This window comes from Amia ocellicauda, chromosome 14, assembly GCF_036373705.1.
Source record: "Amia ocellicauda isolate fAmiCal2 chromosome 14, fAmiCal2.hap1, whole genome shotgun sequence".
Taxonomy (NCBI): Eukaryota; Metazoa; Chordata; class Actinopteri; order Amiiformes; family Amiidae; genus Amia; species Amia ocellicauda.
This window is the reverse complement of record NC_089863.1, coordinates 6,801,411-6,829,104: the sequence shown is the minus strand read 5'-3', so window position 1 is coordinate 6,829,104 and position 27,694 is coordinate 6,801,411. Positions and strand designations below refer to the sequence as shown.

The following is a 27,694-nucleotide window of genomic DNA, read 5'->3' as shown; positions in this document are numbered from 1 at the left end:
ATCAGTCTATAATTTTAATGGTAGGTGTATTTTAACAGTGAGAGACAGAATAACAACAAAAAAATCCAGAAAAACACATTTCAAAAAAGTTATAAATTGATTTGCATGTTAATGAGGGAAATAAGTATTTGACCCCTTCGACTTAGTACTTGGTGGCAAAACCCTTGTTGGCAATCACAGAGGTCAGATGTTTCTTGTAGTTGGCCACCAGGTTTGCACACATCTCAGGAGGGATTTTGTCCCACTCCTCTTTGCAGATCCTCTCCAAGTCATTAAGGTTTCGAACCTCAGCTCCCTCCACAGATTGTCTATGGGATTAAGGTCTGGAGACTGGCTAGGCCACTCCAGGACCTTAATGTGCTTCTTCTTGAGCCACTCCTTTGTTGCCTTGGCTGTGTGTTTTGGGTCATTGTCATGCTGGAATACCCATCCACGACCCATTTTCAATGCCCTGGCTGAGGGAAGGAGGTTCTCACCCAAGATTTAAAATTATAGACTGATCATTTCTTTGTCAGTGGGCAAACGTACAAAATCAGCAGGGGATCAAATACTTTTTTCCCTCACTGTAGTCTCAGTCTCAGTCACACACACACACACACAGTCACACAGTCACACAGTCAGATAGACACAGGCACACACACACACAGACGGATACGCACAGACAGACTATCTGGCACAGATACCGATACACAGTCACATTGACACACACACACACACACACATACATACATGCACAGCCAGACGGACTCACGGCAGAAGGTGGTGTTCCTCCAGCTGACAGTGACCCCCTGACTCTGGCACGCCTGGGCGTAGGCCTCCACATTGTCGCACAGCCTTCCCAGCATGCCCTGGTACTCGCACAGGTCAAACAGGCAGCTGTGCAGGAAGGGGCCGGGCGGCAGGAGGGCGTGGCAGGGGCCGAAGCGGGCGTCCAACAGCAGCTCGGCACAGAGGGTGGAGTAACGGGACTCCTCCCCCGGGGTGCACTTTGGGTCCAGGTCCTCCCTGTCGTCCGGCTCACAGCTGAGCAAGAGAGAGACACCATTGGCTATGTTCGGCTGGTGTGTGGTTGACACAGGCAGGGCAGTGCCACAGAGACTAGGAAATGGGTGTGTCCCCTCCAATGGGTTGAGCCCCGGGATGGGCAGCGCTGCCAGGACACTCACCCTAAGTCCGTGTCACCCTCGGCCTTCCAGCTGTTGCCCAGCTGTGCAGAGTCCTTGGCCGGCAGCCGGTTGGGCATCAGGTTGTCATCATTGTCGTTGCCGTTGAAGTTGCCGCACATGCCACACACCTAGAAAAACAGGAAGTGGGGGATGTAAATGTAAATATGCAGCCTAGTCGTAGTGGCTCCAGTCGGTGTGTGACCGCGTGTGTCGGTGTGTGATTGTGTCAGGGAGTGGTATCTTGTTGTAGTGGCTCCAGTCAGTGTGTGACCGAGTGTGTCAGTGTGAGTGTGTTGCTGTGTCAGGGAGTGGTATCTTGTTGTAGTGGCTCCAGTCAGTGTGTGACCGAGTGTGTCAGTGTGAGTGTGTTGCTGTGTCAGGGAGTGGTATCTTGTTGTAGTGGCTCCAGTCAGTGTGTGACCGAGTGTGTCAGTGTGAGTGTGTTGCTGTGTCAGGGAGTGGTATCTTGTTGTAGTGGCTCTAGTCAGTGTGTGACCAAGTGTGTCAGTGTGTGTCCAAGTGTGTCAGTGTGTGACTGAGTGTGTCAGGGAGTGGTACCTTGTCGTAGTAGGCTCCAGGCACTGTGATCTCCAGATGGTGCACTCCGTCAAACCGCACCGTCAGCCCAAAGTCCGTGTTCAGCACATTGTACACCCCACTGCTGGATAGAGACGCCCCCGTGCCAGTGATGGACAGAGGGGTCCGCACCCTGCGCCCGTCCAGCTGGAGAGAGAGAGAAAATCAGTCAGAGCTCATAGCTTATAGATATGTTATAGTATAGTATGTTATGTATAAATAACATATAACATATTATAGACTGACTGCCTCAAACTCCCCTCCACCTCTCCCTTACTCCTCCTCTCTCCCTCTCCCAATTGTCCCCTCTCTCACCAGCACTCTCCCGCTCTTGGCCAGGGTGACGGTGGCCCCGGGCAGGGCCACAGTGACGGAGCGCAGGTAGGAGGCCTGGGGCTGGCCCCGCTCCTCGTTCTTGGCGGTGATGGTGAAGGCGGGCAGCAGGCTGGAGTTGCAGACGGTGACCAGGGTGTAGGTGCAGGTGCCCATGAAGGTGTGCAGCACGCTGTCGAAGGTGAAGTAGTGAGGGTCCCCCGCCACGTGGCAGACCCCCAGGCCTGCGGTACACGAGACGGACATGCTCACACACACACACACACACACACGCCCCCCGAACATAGGAGTGTGTGTGTGTGTGTGTGTCTGAGTGTATTTACTGCACTGTGTGTGTGTGTAGTGTATCAGTGCATGTGTGTCAGTATTGTGTTTGTGTCACTGCAGTTTGTGTATAGTGCTATGCAGCCTGTCTGTGTGTGTGTTTGTGTGTGTGTAGTGTATCAGCTCAGTGCATGTGTGTCAGTATTGTGTATGTGTCAGTACAGTGTGTGTATAGTGCTGTACAGTCTATCTGTGTGTGTGATTGTGGTCACTGATCTCACCGGTAGAGTGGCAGCCCAGCACCCCCTCCTGGACAGCGCAGTCCTCAGCGGGGGTGCACTGCCAGGCCTCACAGCTGATGTTATTGGAGGCGGCGCAGTGACAGCGCTCAGAGCAGCCTGGCCCCGGGAACCAGCTCTCTCCCACCTGCCAACACACAAGACACAACACACTACAGTACAGTCCACATACCCAGTACAGTACAGACACTTACACACAAGACACAACACAGTACAGTATAGACAGTACAGGAGAGGTCACACACACAGAACAGGACAGCTACTGACACACACACATACAACTACAGGACAGCTACACACTGACACACACAGTACAGGACATCTACTCACCCACACACACAGTACAGGGCAGGTACACACATACACACAGTACAGGAAAGCTACACACACACACACACACACACATAGTACAGGACAGCTACACACTGACACACACAGTGCAAGACAGCTACACACACACGCACACACACACAGGCAGAACAGTATAGACACTTATACACAAAACAGCACATATATATTCTACTTATTCTATTCTATGCCATAGTGGTTCTATATTGTGTTCCAGAGAATCCGCAATGTGGTGTCTTACCGGATGGTAGTTGTTGTCCTTGTCCACACAGCCGCACTGGCTGATGGGCACACACTTGTCCCCACTGAGGACCAGCCCGGCATCACACACACAGCCCTCCACACAGGGCAGCGGGCACTGGCTGGGGGCGCTGGGGTCAGTGCAGCTGGCAGGGCAGGCCGTGCCACAGGGGGAGTAGTGGCTGCTGACCGGGCAGGAGAGAGCTGGGGGAGTGGGGAGAGAGAGAGGAGAGAGGAGAGGGGAGGAAAGGAGGGGAGAGGAAGGGAGAGATGAGAGGACAGGAAAGAGGGGAGATAGAGGGGAGAGGAGCGAAAAGGGATGGGAGAGAGGGAAGAGAGGAGAGGAGAGAGAGGGGAGGGGAGAGATTAGAGAGGAGAGGGAATCAGGGAGGAGAGGAGGGGAGAGGAAAGAGGGGAGAGGAAAGAGGGGAGATAGGAGAGAGGAGGAGAGAGAGGGGAGAGGAGAGGAGAGGAAAGAGGGGAGAGGAAAGAGGGGAGATTGACGAGAGGAGGAGAGAGGGGGGAGAGGAGGGGAGAGAGGAGGGGAGAGAGCAGAGGAGAGAGGGAAGAGAGGAGAAAAGGGAGAGGGGAGAGGGGAGAGGAAAGATGGGAGAGAAAAGGGAGAGAGGAGGGGAGAGGAGAGAAAAGGGAGAGAGGAGAGGAGAGAGGGCAGATGGGAGAGGAGAGGAAAGGGAGATGGGAGAGAGAGGATGAGAAAGGGGAGAAAGGAGAGGAGACAGGGGAGAGAGGGGTGGGTGGTTAATACAGACACACTGACCTGCAGAGTATGACTGTCTATTAGCAGTTCTTAGAGTTTTCATTCAACAACAACAACAACAAATTATAATAATAATAACAATAATACAGATCAGGAATAGATACTTACGACAGAAGGTCTTATTGCGCCAGTCTATGGGCACCCCAGCCTGGGCACAGAGGGCAGCGTAGGACTGCAGAGCCAGGCACAGTGCCACGGTGTCGCCCCCTGTGCCACACTGGTCATACACGCAGTTCTCAAAGTAGACACTGGGGGGCACCACCGAGTGGCAGGGCTGGAACACACCTGAGAGAGATGGGGAAGCAGGGGGGACTGTATTTAGCAGGAAGGACAGTTTGGGAGAGTGTGATGGGACATTATTGTGTAGCAAGCTCACCCTGGGGGTCTGTGATCATGCCACAGCTGGTGGGCTTCTGGGCATCACTCTCCACTGTCTTGTCGCATGAGTCCACCCCTCCATCATGGGAGCATCTGAGAGAGAGAGAGAGAGAGAGAGAGAGAAAGAGAGAGAGAGAAATGCACATTTAAATATATATTCACAACCTACAGAAAAGACACTAAAAGGACGAGTTTGTTGCTAGCCTGCATCTTTGTTTCCTTCTCATATAGTTTTAACAAATCAGCAGTTCAGACTGCCACCCTCTCACGCGTCCTAAGTCTAACATCGACCCAGCGTGGGTGTAACGGTGGGGACTCACTCTGTGCGGTTGTCCGGGACCTGCCAGCTCTCGCCCAGCTCGGGGGTGCTAACCGCTGGTTTCCCGTCGGGTTTCAGGTTGTCGTCGCCAGGCTGGCTGTTATAGTTGCCTGTAGGGAGAGTAGTAATGAGCAAAACATAACCCCTGTGTGATCCATTTGTGAAAGGCCAGTGCAAAGGTTGTGTTGCTGAAAAGTTCCAAAGTGGAAAGTGAGTGACACGTTCATTAGAGATTAGAAAAACGTTTGAGAAAAGTCAGTGTGAAAGTTCATCAAAAGGTCATGAACCACTTGTGAAAAGTTCACGAACAGTTAGTGCTGATTACAACCCGAATTCGTGCTCCCGTCGGACGGGGCCTCACCGCACAATCCGCAGAGCCGGCCACTGTAGGAGGACGGCACCCTGACATCAGCATGGTGGTTGCCGTCAAAACGCACGTGGAGCCCGAAATCCGTCTCCACGGCCGCGAAGACCCCGCTCAGACGCACGGTCAGCCCCTGCGCCGGAAACACCGGGAGGGTGACCCGCCTCCCGTCCACCTGGCAGGCAAAACACACAGACACCATTCAACAGACATATACTATTCCTAGTACTGTTAGACACAAAGACACTATTACCAAAACTGACAGAGACGCAAGCACTATGAACAGAACTGAGACACACACAAAAACAGCTCTAATTAAACACACAATCCTCTTCCTTCTCTGCCCTGCCTCTCACCTGCACTTGACGTCCTTTGCCCAGGATGATGGCTCGCTGGTAAACGTTAACCCGGACCGCCCTGACGTACGACACTGTCTTGCTGTTGCCGCGGTGCTCGTTCTCTGTCTCCACAGAGAAGTACGGCAAGCCGGAGGAGACATTGCAGGCCTTGGAGAGGGTGTAGGTGCAGGCGCCCTGGAAGTGGTGCACTCTGCCATCGTAGGAGGTGTAGTGAGGATCCCCTGTGGCCGAACATGTGGCCGAGTCTGAGAGAGGGAGAGGAGGAGGTGTTGGCATTGATGCTCACTTTTGTGTTGTGCACCTCCAGTTTAGTATAATCCAGTCTAGTCCTGTACAATGCAGTGTAGTCCAGTGTTGTATAGTCTGGTACAGACTAGTCTTACCCAGCCCTTGGCAGCCATACTCTCCATCCTGCAGCTGGCAGCTCTCAGTGAGTAAGCAGCTGGTGTTCTGGCAGCGGATCACCCCCTCCCCCTGACACACACAGTGCTGACCACAGCCTGGCAGGTACCAGCTCTCATTCACCTGCAACACACAGTGACACAGTCACACACACACAAACAAAGACACAGTCAGACACACGCACAAACGTCTGTATGGAGATCAGGTTCTGCTCAGAGCTCCAGACAGGGCAGTATGGGGGTCAGGTCATTGACTGGTCCTGGGGACAGGCTATTTATCGGCTCTAGGGGACTCACAGGGTGGTAGGAGCCTTGGGGGTCAAGGCAGCCGCAGTCTCTCAGGGCCACACACTGCTCGTCACTCTGCACGAAGCCACGATCACACTGGCACCCCTCTACACAGCCCGGCTGGCATCCCCCAGGCAGAGAGGGGGCCACACAGCTCTCTGGGCACACGCTGGCACACAGGCTGTAGTGACTGTTAGGGGGGCAGGTGAGGGCTGTGGAGAGAGAGAGGGAAAGAGAGAGAGACAAGGTAGGATATAATTATACTTTTCTGAAACAGATTGTACAGTAATTTATTATAGAAGGTCTTCAAAACAAAAGGCCACACCACAGCCCATTATAATTTTGTCTCCCTGAGAGCAGCCCCATGAAGGACACGCCCACTGTACCCACGAGGGCCACCATCTTAAGAGCCACCTAGAATCAAGGAGCTGGAAGCTGAGAGGGATCAACAGGGAAAAGGGAGAAGCTGGCTGGAAACTCACGGCAAAAGTCTGGTGCCCTCCACTGGTGCACTGGTGCCCCTGCAGCCTGGCAGGCGTCCGTGTAGGCCTGCAGCTGATCACACAGCGACTGCTGGAGCCCCTCGTAGCGGCACATGTCATAGACGCAGTTCAGGAAATAGGGCCTGGGATCCACCACCGCGATACAGTCCCTATAGGAAAGAGACAGCGGTGTCCATGTGTGTGGAGGGGTGGTTGTGGACTCCAATAGGGTTTTGTGATTGTGCACTTAGTGCGACTTAGTCTCACAGTGTCCCTGTGCATCACTGACAGTGTGTCACAGTCTCTCAGTGTGTCTCAGTGCGTCTCAATCTGTCAGTGTGTCTCAGTGCGTCACAGTCTCTCAGTGTGTTTCAGTGTGTCTCAATCTGTCAGTGTGTCTCAGTGCGTCTCATTCTCTCAGTGTGTCTCAGTGTGTCAGAGTCTCTCAGTGTGTATCAGTGCGTCACAGTCTCTCAGTGTGTCTCAGTGTGTCACAGTCTCTCAATGTGTCTTAGTGCGCTGTTTACCTGAATGGCCCGTGTGAGTCAGTCAGTCTGCCACAGTTCTCTGGTTTGGACACCTCAGCCTCCATGTCTTTATCACAGGGGGGGACTGTCCCGTTGTCAGGGTGACACCTATGGAGAGACAGACAGGCAGACAGACAGAGAGGCAATCAGACACACAGCTAACTCCTCTCAAACACATTGAATTTTACTAATGTACCTATTTTAACTCATTTATTTACTATTTTTCAGTGCTCATCTCTGCCCCCCAGACTCACGATTCATCCTCGTCTTCCGGCGTCTGCCAGCTGTTCCCGAAGTCGTCTGATCCCCCCGCCTGGCTGCCATTGGGGCGAGTGAAGTCGTTGCCAGGGTCCTTGTCATAGTTGCCACACAGTCCGCACATCTGGCCAGAGTAGGTGCTGAGAGAGAGAGAGATGGAGGGGAGAGGAAGTCTATAAGTGGCAGAAGACACAGTGCGGCACAAACACTGATCTATATGAATGTGTGACAGGGATATTGAGATGCTTTTGAAAATAAACAGCTCAGTAAGAGTGCAGTCTTACAGTTAAAGTCCATGCAAAGCAATATTATTTTTAATATATGGTGACAATATATGATCCATATAAGATTAATATGCCTCAATTTCATTAATGTGGAAAATATTGTGGCTATGATTTATATATTTTAGTTGTATGTTGAATGTACAGGTCCACTCTCGTTTATCCGCCACATTTCATTTTCTGAAAATGTGGCGGATTTAACTAATTTGGCGGATTAATGAGAGTACATGCATTATGCTTGCATGTAATTTGTTAAGGGGAAGAGATAAAGGCATGGGAGAGAGAAGTGGAGAGGGAGAAGGCTATGTTGAGAGCCGTGCTGAGTGCTGCTTGAGAAGCAAGCAGAAGAAAAATAATTGAATTCATTCTTGGCGATTTTTGGCGGCATTGCGAATTTGGCGGATAAATGAGAGTGCACCTGCATATGGTAGACATTGACTATAATATAATAAGATAATAAAAAGTAAATGTGTTGGTGACTAAAATATATTTCCTTCAGGCTGAGATCAGGGTGTGGGGCAATAAGACAGGGCTACTGACAAACTGCAGATGACACAATAAAGCGGGAAAGATGTCTGGAATATTCAAGATTCGAGAGCAAGAAGAAATATGTGAGGTTGGGGAGAGAGTGAAAGTGTTAAAATGGCAATGGGAATTACACGTTTGCAAGGACAGAGCAATGATGGACAGAGACGATCATATAGAAGATGGGAAGATGAAATAATGTGCATTGCAGGTGTGACGTGGAAAAGGGAAGACTGCTGTGCTGTCCAACCTGGGCACAGAGATGTGAGCGTAGTGGTTTCCATCCCATCGCACTGTGAGGCCAAAGGGGGTTGTTACAGTGACGTACTGCCCAGACAGAGACAGGGCCAGCCAGGGGGATGGGGAGTGAGGCAGGGCGACTCGCACACCATCCACCTGGGATAGAGAGAGATGGGGAGAGAGAGAGAATGAGATCCATAACACTCCATCAAAAAGTCTATAGCAATTCATAGACAGGCTGCCCACCATTAACAGACAGGGATTAGCAGCCTATAGTTATTCACATTGTGGGCTCTTCCTTCACTAGGAAAACGGGTTAACTCGACCAATTTTCTGGCATTTGACCTCGACCTGTAACTGAGCAGGTGTCAGTGTGGTGTCAGCTGGTAGGAGGGACTGACCAAAGTGCGGCGGCTCTTCATCAGAGTGACCGTGACTCCACTGACTGTGATGTAGATCTTGCGCAAGTAGGAGACGCCCCTCAGCCCTCTCTCCTCGTTCTTCCCCTCCACAGAGAACCAGGGACCTGAGACACACATACACACACACACACACACAGAGACACATATTTGTTAGAACCAAGACATGAACAAACTACAACCTCACACAACGGTGCCAGAGTGACGTGTGTCAGATGGGACCTGTATCTGTTCACCAATGGCACAGTGAGAGAGAACAGCCATTTATAAATGCGCCAGCACACAGACAGACGGGGGGCAGACGGGGGCAGGTGACAGTACCGGAGGTGTTGTGGCAGCTCCTGGCCAGGGTGTAGGTACAGGTGCCCATGAAACTGTACGACCGCCCGTCGAAGGTCCTGTAGTGAGGGTCTCCAGACACGACGCAGTCACTCGAACCTGCAGACAGAGCAGCGATACTAATATAAACTACACATATATTACACACACTGTGGAAGACACAAGGAAGCTGTAGACAGACAGGGAGGACAGAGAGGGACAGACACAGAGACAGACTCTACAGATACACAGGGCACCAGCAGTATCTTACCTGTGGGGTGGCATCCCAGCTCCCCCTCCTCCACTCCACACACCTCCTGACTGGAGCACTGCCAGGTCACACACACAACTGCCCCCCCCTCACAGCGGCATTTCTTCTGGCACCCGGGGGCAAAGAACTCCTCGGCAGGCTGAGAGAGAGAGAGAGAGAGGGGGAGAGAGAGAGAGAGAGAGAGAGAGAGAGAGAGTAAGTGTTTAATAAAGTTAAATGTTTTAGTAACATTGTAATAACTTATAACAATCCTGGCCACACAAATCTGTAGACTGGATAGAGTCCTTGAATCACTTAGTTATTAATGGACACCAAACGAGTATGTTGGGTTGAATGGCCTCCTCTCGTTTGTAAACTTTCTTATGTCCTTCTTATGTTCTTATGGCCTAACACTCTCAGACGTGCATCAGCTGGGGAGGGAGAGACAGCGCCCCCTACCTGGTAGTAGTTGCCGTCGTACTGACAGCCGCAGTTGTCCTTGGGCACACACACACCCCCACTGAGAGCATAGCCCAGGTCACACACACAGCCCTCCGCACAGGGGCCCTGGCACTGCCCTGGAGTGGGGGGGGCACAGGACTCAGGGCAAGGGGGTGCACAGGGCACGTAGTGGCTGTTGGGTGGGCACCGCAGAGCTGAGGGGAGAGAGAGGGAGAGAGAGACAGAGGGGTCACAAATACTGAAACGAAAACGAACACCCGAAACAAACGCCATCTGTGCTCATATATAATTCCTATTCTTATTGATCTCATGATTATATAAGAGGGCAGACTGTACTTGCTTTAGTCAATCTGTGTCAACATGCTACATATAACTGCATGTGTGTGCGTGTTCCTGTTCACAGTGTTCCTTCCTGTCCATGTGATTACATGCGTGTGCGAATACTCACGGCAAAACGTCTCGTTCCTCCAGGGCCCCACGGTCACGTTGCGCTCCTGACACTCGTTCACATACGCCTCCAGGGCCTCACACAGCGGGGTCTGCGCCCCCCCCAGCTCACACACGTCAAACACGCAGTCCTCGAAGAAGTGCTGACGGGACACGGGGACATGGGACACGGTCATTCACTCTGATTGTCTTTATAGATTCAGCGCTGTGAACTCTACTGTAGAGCCCAAATCAGCAGCAGTGCTGTGTGAACTCTAGGGCTCAATCCGTCACAACAGACACTCACATTAATGATCATTATTGTCAGAAGTACCTCTGACCAGGACTAGCACTGTTTCAGATCATAACTCACATTGGGGTTGACGCGAGGGTGACAGACAGCGAAGGGTCCCTTGGGGTCCAATAGCATCCCGCAGTAGGCGGGACTCTCGTACACATCCTTTTCCTCATCAGGGCATTGTGGGATTGTCTCATCGTGAGTGGGGTAGCAGCTGGAGGACCAAAGTGACACAGACGTTCAACAGTTAGAGTGGAATGCACCTGTAGATTGTGTCCTATGGAAGCTGATGGATTTGGGGCTGTTTGGCACCAGAGGTTGGATCTATAAGTGGCCTTGCAAATGCACAGGGAACCAGTGTCACATCTGCGCATGTGTCTGCATGCCTGCGTGTCTGAGTGGTGGCGTGGGTTGGCGTGTTTGTGTGTGCGTGTGTTGGGCTCACTTGGGGTGCGTGTTCCAGCTGTTCCCAAAGTCATTGGGCTGGGTGACCAGTTGCCCGTCCGGAGTGCGGAAGTCATCTGCCGCGTTGCCATTGTAGTCGCCACACAGACCACACAGGGCGTCCTTGAAACTGCACAGAGAGACAGAGAGAGAGAGAGAGAGAGAGACAGTCAGTGACTCTGCTTTAGTCCAGTTGGAATGACTGTCCAGTTGACTGACTCATATCGATTGACAGTGTGACTGAGTGGCTGGCGATGCCTGTGTCTTATTAATGGCTTCACTGGCTGAAGAGTGAATGATGGACAGGCTGGCGACTGACTGCGCTCGACTGCTGACACAGTTACTGATTGATGGCCGAGTGCCAGTTTGATTGACAGCTGTGGTCACTCACTCGCTGATGACCTTGATGTCCATGTAGTGGTTGCCGTCGTATCTGACTGTCAGGCCGAAGTCCGTCGCCACGGTGAAGTGTTGCCCGGACTGGTACACCCACACTCCGGGGGCGGGGCTGGCGGGCAGGTTCACCTTTGACCCGTTCACCTGGAGGGGGAGGGGACAAGCAGGTGTCAGGAGGTCACGGTACGCCCCCTATAAAACCCACTGGGGGTTGACATCTCACTCTGAGGACTGTAGAAGAGGAGTCTGTTAACCAGCACTGAGGAACTGTTAAGCAGCACTTAAACACAGCCATCGCCCACTCTGTCCACTGGCCCTCACCCTCACTGTCCCTCCCTTGAGCACCGAGATGACGAGGTTCTGCACGGGGAGGTGGACGTGGACGGCCTTGACGTAAGTGACGCTCATCTGGCCGAAGCGGTGCTCGTTGTCAGCGAACACAGAGAATGCTGGGAGCCGGCTGCTGTTGCAGGGCTGCGTGAGCAGGTAGCTGCAGTTGCCCATGAAGTTATAGTGGCGGCGGTCAAAGGTGGTGTAGTGAGGGTCACCGGACACGATGCAGGTGGAGGAGTCTTGGAGAAACACAGAGAGAGAGGGAGAAAATGAATGTCCTGAAACCTACAATGAGCTGGGAGAGAGGGAGGGAGATGAGCGAGAGAGGTGACAAGGAGAGAAAGAGAGACTCAGTGGCACTCCCTACCTACAGAGAGAGGAGTGGGAGAGACAGAGAGGGAGATGGGAGTCTGTTGGTATCGAGGCAGTGGACTCTACAGTCAGGACAGTTATCCACACAGCCCTGTCAGAGAGACAGAGAGAACTCGCAGTAGCGCCCCCCTACCTTTGGGATAGCAGCCAGGCACCCCGTTGACATAGCGACACTCCTCGGTGGCTGTGCACTGGTTACTGACGCACTCTGTGCTGTAGTTGCCCAGGCATCGGCACATCTCCGAGCAACCCTCACCGAAAATGATCTGCCCGGGCTGAGAGAGAGAGACAGAGAGAGACAGAGAGAGAGAGAGAGAGACAGAGGAAGTTAACACCCATATCTCAGGTGGACAGCCCTTCAAGCCCTTTAAGGGCACCGAGCCGCCCCTCTCCCTGCCTCCTCCTACCTCATAGTAGTTGTGGTGTTGGTCCAGGCAGCCGCACTGGTGGACGGGCACGCAGTGGCGCCCGTGGTACACATAGCCAGGGTCGCAGTGGCAGCCGGTGATGCAGGAGCCGGTGCAGTTGGTGGAGGGGGCCTGGCAGGAGGGCAGGCAGGGGCGTCCGCACACCTCATAGTGTGAGTTAGGAGGACATTGCACTGCAAGACACACACACACACACTGCATCAGCCATTTCACCTCCACAAGTGTGCTGTGCGCCACAATGGGCAATGCCTGTGGTGGGCAGTTATATCACTGAGAACTGGGATGATGGTGTCAACAGTCAGGGCTGGAGACCCAGCTGGACTGGACTGAATAGTGTCTCTCCAGGGCTAATTCTAATTAAAACTACAACTTTATCTCCCCGCTTGGAGCCAGTAAGTCACACTGAGCAGACGTCTACACTGTCTGACTAGAAGCAGCAGGAGAAGTTCTCAGCATTTCATAAGTCAAGTGGCTCTAAGTTCTGGTCTTGGAGCCGTACAATACGGGCTGCTCTTACCTGGGGGTTTACTAGTGGTTGTAGTGGAGGGTTTGGCTGTAGACACAGTCGATGTTGTGGTAGGTTTGGTTGTTGTAGATGGTGAAGCTGTTTTAAAAGAAACCGGGAGATGTTTGGTTAGCATTTCAGAGCTGGGTTGGACAGAAAAACAGAATGACTGTTTTAACTCCACACTGATCTATTCAGTTAGGCCCGTCTGCTGTCCAGACTTTCAGCTCCTTAAACTCAGACAATCAATTGCATAAACCATACATGCAAAAGTATTAGATTTTGCAGGTTTTGTGCATAACTAGAGGTGCACAAGATGTATAACCCTGATCGTGGGTGGCCTATCGTGGGTGGGTCTGTGTAATCTCCAGTCGAGTCCAGGTCAGTCCAGTCCAGTCCAGTCCAGTCTTACCCGGCCCGTGGCAGCCATACTCCCCATCCTGCAGCTGGCAGCTCTCAGTGGGGGAGCAGATGGTGTTCTGGCAGCGGATCACCCCCTCACCCTGACACACACAGCGTTGCCCACAGCCTGGCAGGTACCAGCTCTCATTCACCTGCAACACACAGAGACACAGTCACACACACACAAACACAGACACAGTCAGACACACGCACAAACGTCTGTATGGAGATCAGGTTCTGCTCAGAGCTCCAGACAGGGCAGTATGGGGGTCAGGTCATTGACTGGTCCTGGGGACAGGCTATTTATCGGCTCTTGGGGACTCACAGGGTGGTAGGAGCCTTGGGGGTCAAGGCAGCCGCAGTCTCTCAGGGCCACACACTGCCCGTCGCTCTGCACGAAGCCAGGGTCACACTGGCACCCCTCTACACAGCCCGGCTGGCATCCCCCAGGCAGAGAGGGGGCCACACAGCTCTCTGGGCACACGCTGGCACACAGGCTGTAGTGACTGTTAGGGGGGCAGGAGAGGGCTGTCAGGAGGGAAATAGAGAGAGAGAGAGAGAGAGAGAGAGAATGTTGGCTATTACTATACTTTCCTGGAGCAGATTGAACAGTAATTTACTATAGAAGGCCTTCAATCCCAAAACAAATGGCCACACCACAGCACATGATAGTTGTTATGTCTCCCTGAGAGCAGCCCCACGGAGGACACGCCCCCAGTACCCACGAGGTCCGCCATCTTAAGTGGTACCCACGAGGTCCGCCATCTTAAGTGCCACCTTGACTCAAGGAGCTGAGAAGGATCGGGAGGAGAACAGAGAGAAGCTGGCTGGATACTCACGGCAAAAGTCTGGCGCCCTCCACTGGTGCACTGGTGCCCCTGCAGCCAGGCAGGCGTCCGTGTAGGCCTGCAGCTGGTCACACAGCGTCTGCTGCAGCCCCTCGTAGCGGCACATGTCATAGATGCAGTTCAGGAAATAGGGCCTGGGGTCCACCACCGCGATACAGTCCCTATAGGAGAGAGACAGCGGACTCCAATGGGGTTCTGTGATTGTGCGCTTAGTGCGTCACAGTCTCTCCATGTGTCTCAGTGCATCACAGTCTCTCAGTGTGTCTCAGTGCGTCTCAGTCTCTCAGTGTGTCTGTGTGTGTCACAGTCTCTCAGTGTGTCTCAGTGCGCTGTTTACCTGAATGGCCCGTGTGAGTCAGTCAGTCTGCCACAGTTCTCTGGTTTGGACACCTCGGCCTCCATGTCTTTATCACAGGGGGGGACTGTCCCGTTGTCAGGGTGACACCTATGGAGAGACAGACAGGCAGACAGACAGAGAGGCAATCAGACACACAGCTAACTCCTCTCAAACACATTGAATTTTACTAATGTACCTATTTTAACTCATTTATTTACTATTTTTCAGTGCTCATCTCTGCCCCCCAGACTCACGATTCATCCTCGTCTTCCGGCGTCTGCCAGCTGTTCCCGAAGTCGTCTGATCCCCCCGCCTGGCTGCCATTGGGGCGAGTGAAGTCGTTGCCAGGGTCCTTGTCATAGTTGCCACACAGTCCGCACATCTGGCCAGAGTAGGTGCTGAGAGAGAGAGAGATGGAGGGGAGAGGAAGTCTATAAGTGGCAGAAGACACAGTGCGGCACAAACACTGATCTATATGAATGTGTGACAGGGATATTGAGATGCTTTTGAAAATAAACTGTGATACAGCTCAGTAAGAGTGCAGTCTTACAGTTAAAGTCCATGCAAAGCAATATTATTTTTAATATATGGTGACAATATATGATCCATATATGATTAATATGCCTCAATTTCATTAATGTGGAAAATATTGTGGCTATGATTTATATATTTCTGTTGTATGTTGAATGTACAGGTCCACTCTCGTTTATCCGCCACATTTCATTTTCTGAAAATGTGGCGGATTTAACAAATTTGGCGGATTAATGAGAGTACATGCATTATGCTTGCATGTAATTTGTTAAGGGGGAGAGATAAAGGCACGGGAGAGAGAAGTGGAGAGGGAGAAGGCTATGTTGAGAGCCGTGCTGAGTGCTGCTTGAGAAGCAAGCAGAAGAAAAAGAATTGAATTCATTCTTGGCGATTTTTGGCGGCATTGCGAATTTGGCGCATAAATGAGAGTGCACCTGCATATGGTAGACATTGACTATAATATAATAAGATAATAAAAAGTAAATGTGTTGGTGACTAAAATATATTTCCTTCAGGCTGGGATCAGGGTGTGGGGCAATAAGACAGGGCTACTGACAAACTGCAGATGACACAATAAAGCGGGAAAGATGTCTGTCTGGAATATTCAAGATTCGAGAGCAAGAAGAAATATGTGAGGTTGGGGAGAGAGTGAAAGTGTTAAAATGGCAATGGGAATTACACGTTTGCAAGGACAGAGCAATGATGGACAGAGACGATCATATAGAAGATGAGAAGATGAAATAATGTGCATTGCAGGTGTAACGTGGAAAAGGGAAGACTGCTGTGCTGTCCAACCTGGGCACAGAGATGTGAGCGTAGTGGTTTCCATCCCATCGCACTGTGAGGCCAAAGGGGGTTGTTACAGTGACGTACTGCCCAGACAGAGACAGGGCCAGCCAGGGAGACGGGGAGTGAGGCAGGGCGACTCGCACACCATCCACCTGGGATAGAGAGAGATGGGGAGAGAGAGAGAATGAGATCCATAACACTCCATCAAAAAGTCTATAGCAATTCATAGACAGGCTGCCCACCATTAACAGACAGGGATTAGCAGCCTATAGTATAGGCATTGACAATATAGTTATTCACATTGTGGGCTCTTCCTTCACTAGGAAAACGGGTTAACTCGACCAATTTTCTGGCATTTGACCTCGACCTGTAACTGAGCAGGTGTCAGTGTGGTGTCAGCTGGTAGGAGGGACTGACCAAAGTGCGGCGGCTCTTCATCAGAGTGACCGTGACTCCACTGACTGTGATGTAGATCTTGCGCAGGTAGGAGACGCCCCTCAGCCCTCTCTCTTCGTTCTTCCCCTCCACAGAGAACCAGGGACCTGAGACACACACACACACACACACACACACACACACACACACACACACACACAGAGACACATATTTGTTAGAACCGAGACATGAACAAACTACCTCACACAACGGTGCCAGAGTGACGTGTGTCAGATGGGACCTGTATCTGTTCACCAATGGCACAGTGAGAGAGAACAGCCATTTATAAATGCGCCAGCACACAGACAGACGGGGGGCAGACGGGGGCAGGTGACAGTACCGGAGGTGTTGTGGCAGCTCCTGGCCAGGGTGTAGGTACAGGTGCCCATGAAACTGTACGACCGCCCGTCGAAGGTCCTGTAGTGAGGGTCTCCAGACACGACGCAGTCACTCGAACCTGCAGACAGAGCAGCGATACTAATATAAACTACACATATATTACACACACTGTGGAAGACACAAGGAAGCTGTACACAGACAGGGAGGACAGAGAGGGACAGACACAGAGACAGACTCTACAGATACACAGGGCACCAGCAGTATCTTACCTGTGGGGTGGCATCCCAGCTCCCCCTCCTCCACTCCACACACCTCCTGACTGGAGCACTGCCAGGTCACACACACAACTGCCCCCCCCTCACAGCGGCATTTCTTCTGGCACCCGGGGGCAAAGAACTCCTCGCCAGGCTGAGAGAGAGAGAGAGAGAGGGGGAGAGAGAGAGAGAGAGAGAGAGAGAGAGAGAGAGAGAGAGAGAGTAAGTGTTTAATAAAGTTAAATGTTTTAGTAACATTGTAATAACTTATAACAATCCTGGCCACACAAATCTGTAGACTGGATAGAGTCCTTGAATCACTTAGTTATTAATGGACACCAAACGAGTATGTTGGGTTGAATGGCCTCCTCTCGTTTGTAAACTTTCTTATGTCCTTCTTATGTTCTTATGGCCTAACACTCTCAGACGTGCATCAGCTGGGGAGGGAGAGACAGCGCCCCCTACCTGGTAGTAGTTGCCGTCGTACTGACAGCCGCAGTTGTCCTTGGGCACACACACACCCCCACTGAGAGCATAGCCCAGGTCACACACACAGCCCTCCGCACAGGGGCCCTGGCACTGCCCTGGAGTGGGGGGGGCACAGGACTCAGGGCAAGGGGGTGCACAGGGCACGTAGTGGCTGTTGGGTGGGCACCGCAGAGCTGAGGGGAGAGAGAGGGAGAGAGAGACAGAGGGGTCACAAATACTGAAACGAAAACGAACACCCGAAACAAACGCCATCTGTGCTCATATATAATTCCTATTCTTATTGATCTCATGATTATATAAGAGGGCAGACTGTACTTGCTTTAGTCAATCTATGTCAACATGCTACATATAACTGCATGTGTGTGCGTGTTCCTGTTCACAGTGTTCCTTCCTGTCCATGTGATTACATGCGTGTGCGAATACTCACGGCAAAACGTCTCGTTCCTCCAGGGCCCCACGGTCACGTTGCGCTCCTGACACTCGTTCACATACGCCTCCAGGGCCTCACACAGCGGGGTCTGCGCCCCCCCCAGCTCGCACACGTCAAACACGCAGTCCTCGAAGAAGTGCTGACGGGACACGGGGACATGGGACACGGTCATTCACTCTGATTGTCTTTATAGATTCAGCGCTGTGAACTCTACTGTAGAGCCCAGATCAGCAGCAGTGCTGTGTGAACTCTAGGGCTCAACCCGTCACAACAGACACTCACATTAATGATCATTATTGTCAGAAGTACCTCTGACCAGGACTAGCACTGTTTCAGATCATAACTCACATTGGGGTTGACGCGAGGGTGACAGACAGCGAAGGGTCCCTTGGGGTCCAATAGCATCCCGCAGTAGGCGGGACTCTCGTACGCATCTTTTTCCTCATCAGGGCATTGTGGGATTGTCTCATTGTGAGTGGGGTAGCAGCTGGAGGACCAAAGTGACACAGACGTTCAACAGTTAGAGTGGAATGCACCTGTAGATTGTGTCCTATGGAAGCTGATGGATTTGGGGCTGTTTGGCACCAGAGGTTGGATCTATAAGTGGCCTTGCAAATGCATAGGGAACCAGTGTCACATCTGCGCATGTGTCTGCATGCCTGCGTGTCTGAGTGGTGGCGTGGGTTGGCGTGTTTGTGTGTGCGTGTGTTGGGCTCACTTGGGGTGCGTGTTCCAGCTGTTCCCAAAGTCATTGGGCTGGGTGACCAGTTGCCCGTCCGGAGTGCGGAAGTCATCTGCCGCGTTGCCATTGTAGTCGCCACACAGACCACACAGGGCGTCCTTGAAACTGCACAGAGAGACAGAGAGAGAGAGAGAGAGAGAGAGAGACAGTCAGTGACTCTGCTTTAGTCCAGTTGGAATGACTGTCCAGTTGACTGACTCATATCGATTGACAGTGTGACTGAGTGGCTGGCGATGCCTGTGTCTTATTAATGGCTTCACTGGCTGAAGAGTGAATGATGGACAGGCTGGCGACTGACTGCGCTCGACTGCTGACACAGTTACTGATTGACGGCCGAGTGCCAGTTTGATTGACAGCTGTGGTCACTCACTCGCTGATGACCTTGATGTCCATGTAGTGGTTGCCGTCGTATCTGACTGTCAGGCCGAAGTCCGTCGCCACGGTGAAGTGTTGCCCGGACTGGTACACCCACACTCCGGGGGCGGGGCTGGCGGGCAGGTTCACCTTTGACCCGTTCACCTGGAGGGGGAGGGGACAAGCAGGTGTCAGGAGGTCACGGTACGCCCCCTATAAAACCCACTGGGGGTTGACATCTCACTCTGAGGACTGTAGAAGAGGAGTCTGTTAACCAGCACTGAGGAACTGTTAAGCAGCACTTAAACACAGCCATCGCCCACTCTGTCCACTGGCCCTCACCCTCACTGTCCCTCCCTTGAGCACCGAGATGACGAGGTTCTGCACGGGGAGGTGGACGTGGACGGCCTTGACGTAAGTGACGCTCATCTGGCCGAAGCGGTGCTCGTTGTCAGCGAACACAGAGAATGCTGGGAGCCGGCTGCTGTTGCAGGGCTGCGTGAGCAGGTAGCTGCAGTTGCCCATGAAGTTATAGTGGCGGCGGTCAAAGGTGGTGTAGTGAGGGTCACCGGACACGATGCAGGTGGAGGAGTCTTGGAGAAACACAGAGAGAGAGGGAGAAAATGAATGTCCTGAAACCTACAATGAGCTGGGAGAGAGGGAGGGAGATGAGCGAGAGAGGTGACAAGGAGAGAAAGAGAGACTCAGTGGCACTCCCTACCTACAGAGAGAGGAGTGGGAGAGACAGAGAGGGAGATGGGAGTCTGTTGGTATCGAGGCAGTGGACTCTACAGTCAGGACAGTTATCCACACAGCCCTGTCAGAGAGACAGAGAGAACTCGCAGTAGCGCCCCCCTACCTTTGGGATAGCAGCCAGGCACCCCGTTGACATAGCGACACTCCTCGGTGGCTGTGCACTGGTTACTGACGCACTCTGTGCTGTAGTTGCCCAGGCATCGGCACATCTCCGAGCAACCCTCACCGAAGATGATCTGCCCGGGCTGAGAGAGAGAGACAGAGAGAGACAGAGAGAGAGAGAGAGAGACAGAGGAAGTTAACACCCATATCTCAGGTGGACAGCCCTTCAAGCCCTTTAAGGGCACCGAGCCGCCCCTCTCCCTGCCTCCTCCTACCTCATAGTAGTTGTGGTGTTGGTCCAGGCAGCCGCACTGGTGGACGGGCACGCAGTGGCGCCCGTGGTACACATAGCCAGGGTCGCAGTGGCAGCCGGTGATGCAGGAGCCGGTGCAGTTGGTGGAGGGGGCCTGGCAGGAGGGCAGGCAGGGGCGTCCGCACACCTCATAGTGTGAGTTAGGAGGACATTGCACTGCAAGACACACACACACACACTGCATCAGCCATTTCACCTCCACAAGTGTGCTGTGCGCCACAATGGGCAATGCCTGTGGTGGGCAGTTATATCACTGAGAACTGGGATGATGGTGTCAACAGTCAGGGCTGGAGACCCAGCTGGACTGGACTGAATAGTGTCTCTCCAGGGCTAATTCTAATTAAAACTACAACTTTATCTCCCCGCTTGGAGCCAGTAAGTCACACTGAGCAGACGTCTACACTGTCTGACTAGAAGCAGCAGGAGAAGTTCTCAGCATTTCATAAGTCAAGTGGCTCTAAGTTCTGGTCTTGGAGCCGTACAATACGGGCTGCTCTTACCTGGGGGTTTACTAGTGGTTGTAGTGGAGGGTTTGGCTGTAGACACAGTCGATGTTGTGGTAGGTTTGGTTGTTGTAGATGGTGAAGCTGTTTTAAAAGAAACCGGGAGATGTTTGGTTAGCATTTCAGAGCTGGGTTGGACAGAAAAACAGAATGACTGTTTTAACTCCACACTGATCTATTCAGTTAGGCCCGTCTGCTGTCCAGACTTTCAGCTCCTTAAACTCAGACAATCAATTGCATAAACCATACATGCAAAAGTATTAGATTTTGCAGGTTTTGTGCATAACTAGAGGTGCACAAGATGTATAACCCTGATCGTGGGTGGCCTATCGTGGGTGGGTCTGTGTAATCTCCAGTCGAGTCCAGGTCAGTCCAGTCCAGTCCAGTCCAGTCTTACCCGGCCCGTGGCAGCCATACTCCCCATCCTGCAGCTGGCAGCTCTCAGTGGGGGAGCAGATGGTGTTCTGGCAGCGGATCACCCCCTCACCCTGACACACACAGCGTTGCCCACAGCCTGGCAGGTACCAGCTCTCATTCACCTGCAACACACAGAGACACAGTCACACACACACAAACACAGACACAGTCAGACACACGCACAAACGTCTGTATGGAGATCAGGTTCTGCTCAGAGCTCCAGACAGGGCAGTATGGGGGTCAGGTCATTGACTGGTCCTGGGGACAGGCTATTTATCGGCTCTTGGGGACTCACAGGGTGGTAGGAGCCTTGGGGGTCAAGGCAGCCGCAGTCTCTCAGGGCCACACACTGCCCGTCGCTCTGCACGAAGCCAGGGTCACACTGGCACCCCTCTACACAGCCCGGCTGGCATCCCCCAGGCAGAGAGGGGGCCACACAGCTCTCTGGGCACACGCTGGCACACAGGCTGTAGTGACTGTTAGGGGGGCAGGAGAGGGCTGTCAGGAGGGAAATAGAGAGAGAGAGAGAGAGAGAGAGAGAATGTTGGCTATTACTATACTTTCCTGGAGCAGATTGAACAGTAATTTACTATAGAAGGCCTTCAATCCCAAAACAAATGGCCACACCACAGCACATGATAGTTGTTATGTCTCCCTGAGAGCAGCCCCACGGAGGACACGCCCCCGGTACCCACGAGGTCCGCCATCTTAAGTGCCACCTTGACTCAAGGAGCTGAGAAGGATCGGGAGGAGAACAGAGAGAAGCTGGCTGGATACTCACGGCAAAAGTCTGGCGCCCTCCACTGGTGCACTGGTGCCCCTGCAGCCAGGCAGGCGTCCGTGTAGGCCTGCAGCTGGTCACACAGCGTCTGCTGCAGCCCCTCGTAGCGGCACATGTCATAGACGCAGTTCAGGAAATAGGGCCTGGGGTCCACCACCGCGATACAGTCCCTATAGGAGAGAGACAGCGGACTCCAATGGGGTTCTGTGATTGTGCGCTTAGTGCGTCACAGTCTCTCCATGTGTCTCAGTGCATCACAGTCTCTCAGTGTGTCTCAGTGCGTCTCAGTCTCTCAGTGTGTCTGTGTGTGTCACAGTCTCTCAATGTGTCTCAGTGTGTCACAGTCTCTCAGTGTGTCTCAGTGCGCTGTTTACCTGAATGGCCCGTGTGAGTCAGTCAGTCTGCCACAGTTCTCTGGTTTGGACACCTCGGCCTCCATGTCTTTATCACAGGGGGGGACTGTCCCGTTGTCAGGGTGACACCTATGGAGAGACAGACAGGCAGACAGACAGAGAGGCAATCAGACACACAGCTAACTCCTCTCAAACACATTGAATTTTACTAATGTACCTATTTTAACTCATTTATTTACTATTTTTCAGTGCTCATCTCTGCCCCCCAGACTCACGATTCATCCTCGTCTTCCGGCGTCTGCCAGCTGTTCCCGAAGTCGTCTGATCCCCCCGCCTGGCTGCCATTGGGGCGAGTGAAGTCGTTGCCAGGGTCCTTGTCATAGTTGCCACACAGTCCGCACATCTGGCCAGAGTAGGTGCTGAGAGAGAGAGAGATGGAGGGGAGAGGAAGTCTATAAGTGGCAGAAGACACAGTGCGGCACAAACACTGATCTATATGAATGTGTGACAGGGATATTGAGATGCTTTTGAAAATAAACTGTGATACAGCTCAGTAAGAGTGCAGTCTTACAGTTAAAGTCCATGCAAAGCAATATTATTTTTAATATATGGTGACAATATATGATCCATATATGATTAATATGCCTCAATTTCATTAATGTGGAAAATATTGTGGCTATGATTTATATATTTCTGTTGTATGTTGAATGTACAGGTCCACTCTCGTTTATCCGCCACATTTCATTTTCTGAAAATGTGGCGGATTTAACAAATTTGGCGGATTAATGAGAGTACATGCATTATGCTTGCATGTAATTTGTTAAGGGGGAGAGATAAAGGCACGGGAGAGAGAAGTGGAGAGGGAGAAGGCTATGTTGAGAGCCGTGCTGAGTGCTGCTTGAGAAGCAAGCAGAAGAAAAAGAATTGAATTCATTCTTGGCGATTTTTGGCGGCATTGCGAATTTGGCGCATAAATGAGAGTGCACCTGCATATGGTAGACATTGACTATAATATAATAAGATAATAAAAAGTAAATGTGTTGGTGACTAAAATATATTTCCTTCAGGCTGGGATCAGGGTGTGGGGCAATAAGACAGGGCTACTGACAAACTGCAGATGACACAATAAAGCGGGAAAGATGTCTGTCTGGAATATTCAAGATTCGAGAGCAAGAAGAAATATGTGAGGTTGGGGAGAGAGTGAAAGTGTTAAAATGGCAATGGGAATTACACGTTTGCAAGGACAGAGCAATGATGGACAGAGACGATCATATAGAAGATGAGAAGATGAAATAATGTGCATTGCAGGTGTAACGTGGAAAAGGGAAGACTGCTGTGCTGTCCAACCTGGGCACAGAGATGTGAGCGTAGTGGTTTCCATCCCATCGCACTGTGAGGCCAAAGGGGGTTGTTACAGTGACGTACTGCCCAGACAGAGACAGGGCCAGCCAGGGAGACGGGGAGTGAGGCAGGGCGACTCGCACACCATCCACCTGGGATAGAGAGAGATGGGGAGAGAGAGAGAATGAGATCCATAACACTCCATCAAAAAGTCTATAGCAATTCATAGACAGGCTGCCCACCATTAACAGACAGGGATTAGCAGCCTATAGTATAGGCATTGACAATATAGTTATTCACATTGTGGGCTCTTCCTTCACTAGGAAAACGGGTTAACTCGACCAATTTTCTGGCATTTGACCTCGACCTGTAACTGAGCAGGTGTCAGTGTGGTGTCAGCTGGTAGGAGGGACTGACCAAAGTGCGGCGGCTCTTCATCAGAGTGACCGTGACTCCACTGACTGTGATGTAGATCTTGCGCAGGTAGGAGACGCCCCTCAGCCCTCTCTCTTCGTTCTTCCCCTCCACAGAGAACCAGGGACCTGAGACACACACACACACACACACACACACACACACACACACACACACACAGAGACACATATTTGTTAGAACCGAGACATGAACAAACTACCTCACACAACGGTGCCAGAGTGACGTGTGTCAGATGGGACCTGTATCTGTTCACCAATGGCACAGTGAGAGAGAACAGCCATTTATAAATGCGCCAGCACACAGACAGACGGGGGGCAGACGGGGGCAGGTGACAGTACCGGAGGTGTTGTGGCAGCTCCTGGCCAGGGTGTAGGTACAGGTGCCCATGAAACTGTACGACCGCCCGTCGAAGGTCCTGTAGTGAGGGTCTCCAGACACGACGCAGTCACTCGAACCTGCAGACAGAGCAGCGATACTAATATAAACTACACATATATTACACACACTGTGGAAGACACAAGGAAGCTGTACACAGACAGGGAGGACAGAGAGGGACAGACACAGAGACAGACTCTACAGATACACAGGGCACCAGCAGTATCTTACCTGTGGGGTGGCATCCCAGCTCCCCCTCCTCCACTCCACACACCTCCTGACTGGAGCACTGCCAGGTCACACACACAACTGCCCCCCCCTCACAGCGGCATTTCTTCTGGCACCCGGGGGCAAAGAACTCCTCGCCAGGCTGAGAGAGAGAGAGAGAGAGGGGGAGAGAGAGAGAGAGAGAGAGAGAGAGAGAGAGAGAGAGAGAGAGTAAGTGTTTAATAAAGTTAAATGTTTTAGTAACATTGTAATAACTTATAACAATCCTGGCCACACAAATCTGTAGACTGGATAGAGTCCTTGAATCACTTAGTTATTAATGGACACCAAACGAGTATGTTGGGTTGAATGGCCTCCTCTCGTTTGTAAACTTTCTTATGTCCTTCTTATGTTCTTATGGCCTAACACTCTCAGACGTGCATCAGCTGGGGAGGGAGAGACAGCGCCCCCTACCTGGTAGTAGTTGCCGTCGTACTGACAGCCGCAGTTGTCCTTGGGCACACACACACCCCCACTGAGAGCATAGCCCAGGTCACACACACAGCCCTCCGCACAGGGGCCCTGGCACTGCCCTGGAGTGGGGGGGGCACAGGACTCAGGGCAAGGGGGTGCACAGGGCACGTAGTGGCTGTTGGGTGGGCACCGCAGAGCTGAGGGGAGAGAGAGACAGAGAGAGACAGAGGGGTCACAAATACTGAAACGAAAACGAACACCCGAAACAAACGCCATCTGTGCTCATATATAATTCCTATTCTTATTGATCTCATGATTATATAAGAGGGCAGACTGTACTTGCTTTAGTCAATCTATGTCAACATGCTACATATAACTGCATGTGTGTGCGTGTTCCTGTTCACAGTGTTCCTTCCTGTCCATGTGATTACATGCGTGTGCGAATACTCACGGCAAAACGTCTCGTTCCTCCAGGGCCCCACGGTCACGTTGCGCTCCTGACACTCGTTCACATACGCCTCCAGGGCCTCACACAGCGGGGTCTGCGCCCCCCCCAGCTCGCACACGTCAAACACGCAGTCCTCGAAGAAGTGCTGACGGGACACGGGGACATGGGACACGGTCATTCACTCTGATTGTCTTTATAGATTCAGCGCTGTGAACTCTACTGTAGAGCCCAGATCAGCAGCAGTGCTGTGTGAACTCTAGGGCTCAACCCGTCACAACAGACACTCACATTAATGATCATTATTGTCAGAAGTACCTCTGACCAGGACTAGCACTGTTTCAGATCATAACTCACATTGGGGTTGACGCGAGGGTGACAGACAGCGAAGGGTCCCTTGGGGTCCAATAGCATCCCGCAGTAGGCGGGACTCTCGTACGCATCTTTTTCCTCATCAGGGCATTGTGGGATTGTCTCATTGTGAGTGGGGTAGCAGCTGGAGGACCAAAGTGACACAGACGTTCAACAGTTAGAGTGGAATGCACCTGTAGATTGTGTCCTATGGAAGCTGATGGATTTGGGGCTGTTTGGCACCAGAGGTTGGATCTATAAGTGGCCTTGCAAATGCACAGGGAACCAGTGTCACATCTGCGCATGTGTCTGCATGCCTGCGTGTCTGAGTGGTGGCGTGGGTTGGCGTGTTTGTGTGTGCGTGTGTTGAGCTCACTTGGGGTGCGTGTTCCAGCTGTTCCCAAAGTCATTGGGCTGGGTGACCAGTTGCCCGTCCGGAGTGCGGAAGTCATCTGCCGCGTTGCCATTGTAGTCGCCACACAGACCACACAGGGCGTCCTTGAAACTGCACAGAGAGACAGAGAGAGAGAGAGAGAGAGACAGTCAGTGACTCTGCTTTAGTCCAGTTGGAATGACTGTCCAGTTGACTGACTCATATCGATTGACAGTGTGACTGAGTGGCTGGCGATGCCTGTGTCTTATTAATGGCTTCACTGGCTGAAGAGTGAATGATGGACAGGCTGGCGACTGACTGCGCTCGACTGCTGACACAGTTACTGATTGACGGCCGAGTGCCAGTTTGATTGACAGCTGTGGTCACTCACTCGCTGATGACCTTGATGTCCATGTAGTGGTTGCCGTCGTATCTGACTGTCAGGCCGAAGTCCGTCGCCACGGTGAAGTGTTGCCCGGACTGGTACACCCACACTCCGGGGGCGGGGCTGGCGGGCAGGTTCACCTTTGACCCGTTCACCTGGAGGGGGAGGGGACAAGCAGGTGTCAGGAGGTCACGGTACGCCCCCTATAAAACCCACTGGGGGTTGACATCTCACTCTGAGGACTGTAGAAGAGGAGTCTGTTAACCAGCACTGAGGAACTGTTAAGCAGCACTTAAACACAGCCATCGCCCACTCTGTCCACTGGCCCTCACCCTCACTGTCCCTCCCTTGAGCACCGAGATGACGAGGTTCTGCACGGGGAGGTGGACGTGGACGGCCTTGACGTAAGTGACGCTCATCTGGCCGAAGCGGTGCTCGTTGTCAGCGAACACAGAGAATGCTGGGAGCCGGCTGCTGTTGCAGGGCTGCGTGAGCAGGTAGCTGCAGTTGCCCATGAAGTTATAGTGGCGGCGGTCAAAGGTGGTGTAGTGAGGGTCACCGGACACGATGCAGGTGGAGGAGTCTTGGAGAAACACAGAGAGAGAGGGAGAAAATGAATGTCCTGAAACCTACAATGAGCTGGGAGAGAGGGAGGGAGATGAGCGAGAGAGGTGACAAGGAGAGAAAGAGAGACTCAGTGGCACTCCCTACCTACAGAGAGAGGAGTGGGAGAGACAGAGAGGGAGATGGGAGTCTGTTGGTATCGAGGCAGTGGACTCTACAGTCAGGACAGTTATCCACACAGCCCTGTCAGAGAGACAGAGAGAACTCGCAGTAGCGCCCCCTACCTTTGGGATAGCAGCCAGGCACCCCGTTGACATAGCGACACTCCTCGGTGGCTGTGCACTGGTTACTGACGCACTCTGTGCTGTAGTTGCCCAGGCATCGGCACATCTCCGAGCAACCCTCACCGAAGATGATCTGCCCGGGCTGAGAGAGAGAGAGAGAGACAGAGGAAGTTAACACCCATATCTCAGGTGGACAGCCCTTCAAGCC

General features: G+C 52.3%; 1 protein-coding gene across 1 annotated transcript in view; it reads right to left on the bottom strand.

The window, feature by feature from the left end:
- The window catches only part of zanl (zonadhesin, like), a 48,101-nt gene that overhangs the window by 6,889 nt on the left and 13,518 nt on the right, over positions 1-27,694 (bottom strand). The window contains exons 30-92 of the mRNA XM_066722717.1: positions 27,487-27,628; positions 26,971-27,221; positions 26,645-26,793; positions 26,257-26,385; positions 25,887-26,025; positions 25,536-25,677; positions 25,085-25,281; positions 24,635-24,773; positions 24,367-24,483; positions 24,011-24,135; positions 23,600-23,745; positions 22,528-22,671; positions 22,274-22,381; positions 21,900-22,069; positions 21,414-21,616; positions 21,099-21,240; positions 20,699-20,785; positions 20,161-20,354; positions 19,887-20,028; positions 19,370-19,620; positions 19,044-19,192; positions 18,650-18,778; positions 18,280-18,418; positions 17,929-18,070; positions 17,478-17,674; positions 17,028-17,166; positions 16,760-16,876; positions 16,402-16,526; positions 15,991-16,136; positions 14,919-15,062; positions 14,665-14,772; positions 14,319-14,488; positions 13,805-14,007; positions 13,490-13,631; positions 13,090-13,176; positions 12,552-12,745; positions 12,278-12,419; positions 11,761-12,011; positions 11,435-11,583; positions 11,045-11,173; positions 10,675-10,813; positions 10,324-10,465; positions 9,873-10,069; positions 9,435-9,573; positions 9,167-9,283; positions 8,828-8,952; positions 8,437-8,582; positions 7,377-7,520; positions 7,123-7,230; positions 6,596-6,765; positions 6,123-6,325; positions 5,808-5,949; positions 5,422-5,669; positions 5,063-5,240; positions 4,703-4,811; positions 4,381-4,475; positions 4,113-4,289; positions 3,228-3,430; positions 2,621-2,765; positions 2,058-2,299; positions 1,725-1,889; positions 1,167-1,294; positions 752-1,023 (exon numbers count right to left, since the gene is read on the bottom strand). Of these exons, the coding sequence (XP_066578814.1) occupies positions 752-1,023; positions 1,167-1,294; positions 1,725-1,889; positions 2,058-2,299; positions 2,621-2,765; positions 3,228-3,430; positions 4,113-4,289; positions 4,381-4,475; positions 4,703-4,811; positions 5,063-5,240; positions 5,422-5,669; positions 5,808-5,949; positions 6,123-6,325; positions 6,596-6,765; positions 7,123-7,230; positions 7,377-7,520; positions 8,437-8,582; positions 8,828-8,952; positions 9,167-9,283; positions 9,435-9,573; positions 9,873-10,069; positions 10,324-10,465; positions 10,675-10,813; positions 11,045-11,173; positions 11,435-11,583; positions 11,761-12,011; positions 12,278-12,419; positions 12,552-12,745; positions 13,090-13,176; positions 13,490-13,631; positions 13,805-14,007; positions 14,319-14,488; positions 14,665-14,772; positions 14,919-15,062; positions 15,991-16,136; positions 16,402-16,526; positions 16,760-16,876; positions 17,028-17,166; positions 17,478-17,674; positions 17,929-18,070; positions 18,280-18,418; positions 18,650-18,778; positions 19,044-19,192; positions 19,370-19,620; positions 19,887-20,028; positions 20,161-20,354; positions 20,699-20,785; positions 21,099-21,240; positions 21,414-21,616; positions 21,900-22,069; positions 22,274-22,381; positions 22,528-22,671; positions 23,600-23,745; positions 24,011-24,135; positions 24,367-24,483; positions 24,635-24,773; positions 25,085-25,281; positions 25,536-25,677; positions 25,887-26,025; positions 26,257-26,385; positions 26,645-26,793; positions 26,971-27,221; positions 27,487-27,628 (9,853 nt within the window). The remainder of the gene's footprint in view (positions 1-751; positions 1,024-1,166; positions 1,295-1,724; positions 1,890-2,057; positions 2,300-2,620; positions 2,766-3,227; positions 3,431-4,112; positions 4,290-4,380; positions 4,476-4,702; positions 4,812-5,062; positions 5,241-5,421; positions 5,670-5,807; positions 5,950-6,122; positions 6,326-6,595; positions 6,766-7,122; positions 7,231-7,376; positions 7,521-8,436; positions 8,583-8,827; positions 8,953-9,166; positions 9,284-9,434; positions 9,574-9,872; positions 10,070-10,323; positions 10,466-10,674; positions 10,814-11,044; positions 11,174-11,434; positions 11,584-11,760; positions 12,012-12,277; positions 12,420-12,551; positions 12,746-13,089; positions 13,177-13,489; positions 13,632-13,804; positions 14,008-14,318; positions 14,489-14,664; positions 14,773-14,918; positions 15,063-15,990; positions 16,137-16,401; positions 16,527-16,759; positions 16,877-17,027; positions 17,167-17,477; positions 17,675-17,928; positions 18,071-18,279; positions 18,419-18,649; positions 18,779-19,043; positions 19,193-19,369; positions 19,621-19,886; positions 20,029-20,160; positions 20,355-20,698; positions 20,786-21,098; positions 21,241-21,413; positions 21,617-21,899; positions 22,070-22,273; positions 22,382-22,527; positions 22,672-23,599; positions 23,746-24,010; positions 24,136-24,366; positions 24,484-24,634; positions 24,774-25,084; positions 25,282-25,535; positions 25,678-25,886; positions 26,026-26,256; positions 26,386-26,644; positions 26,794-26,970; positions 27,222-27,486; positions 27,629-27,694) is intronic.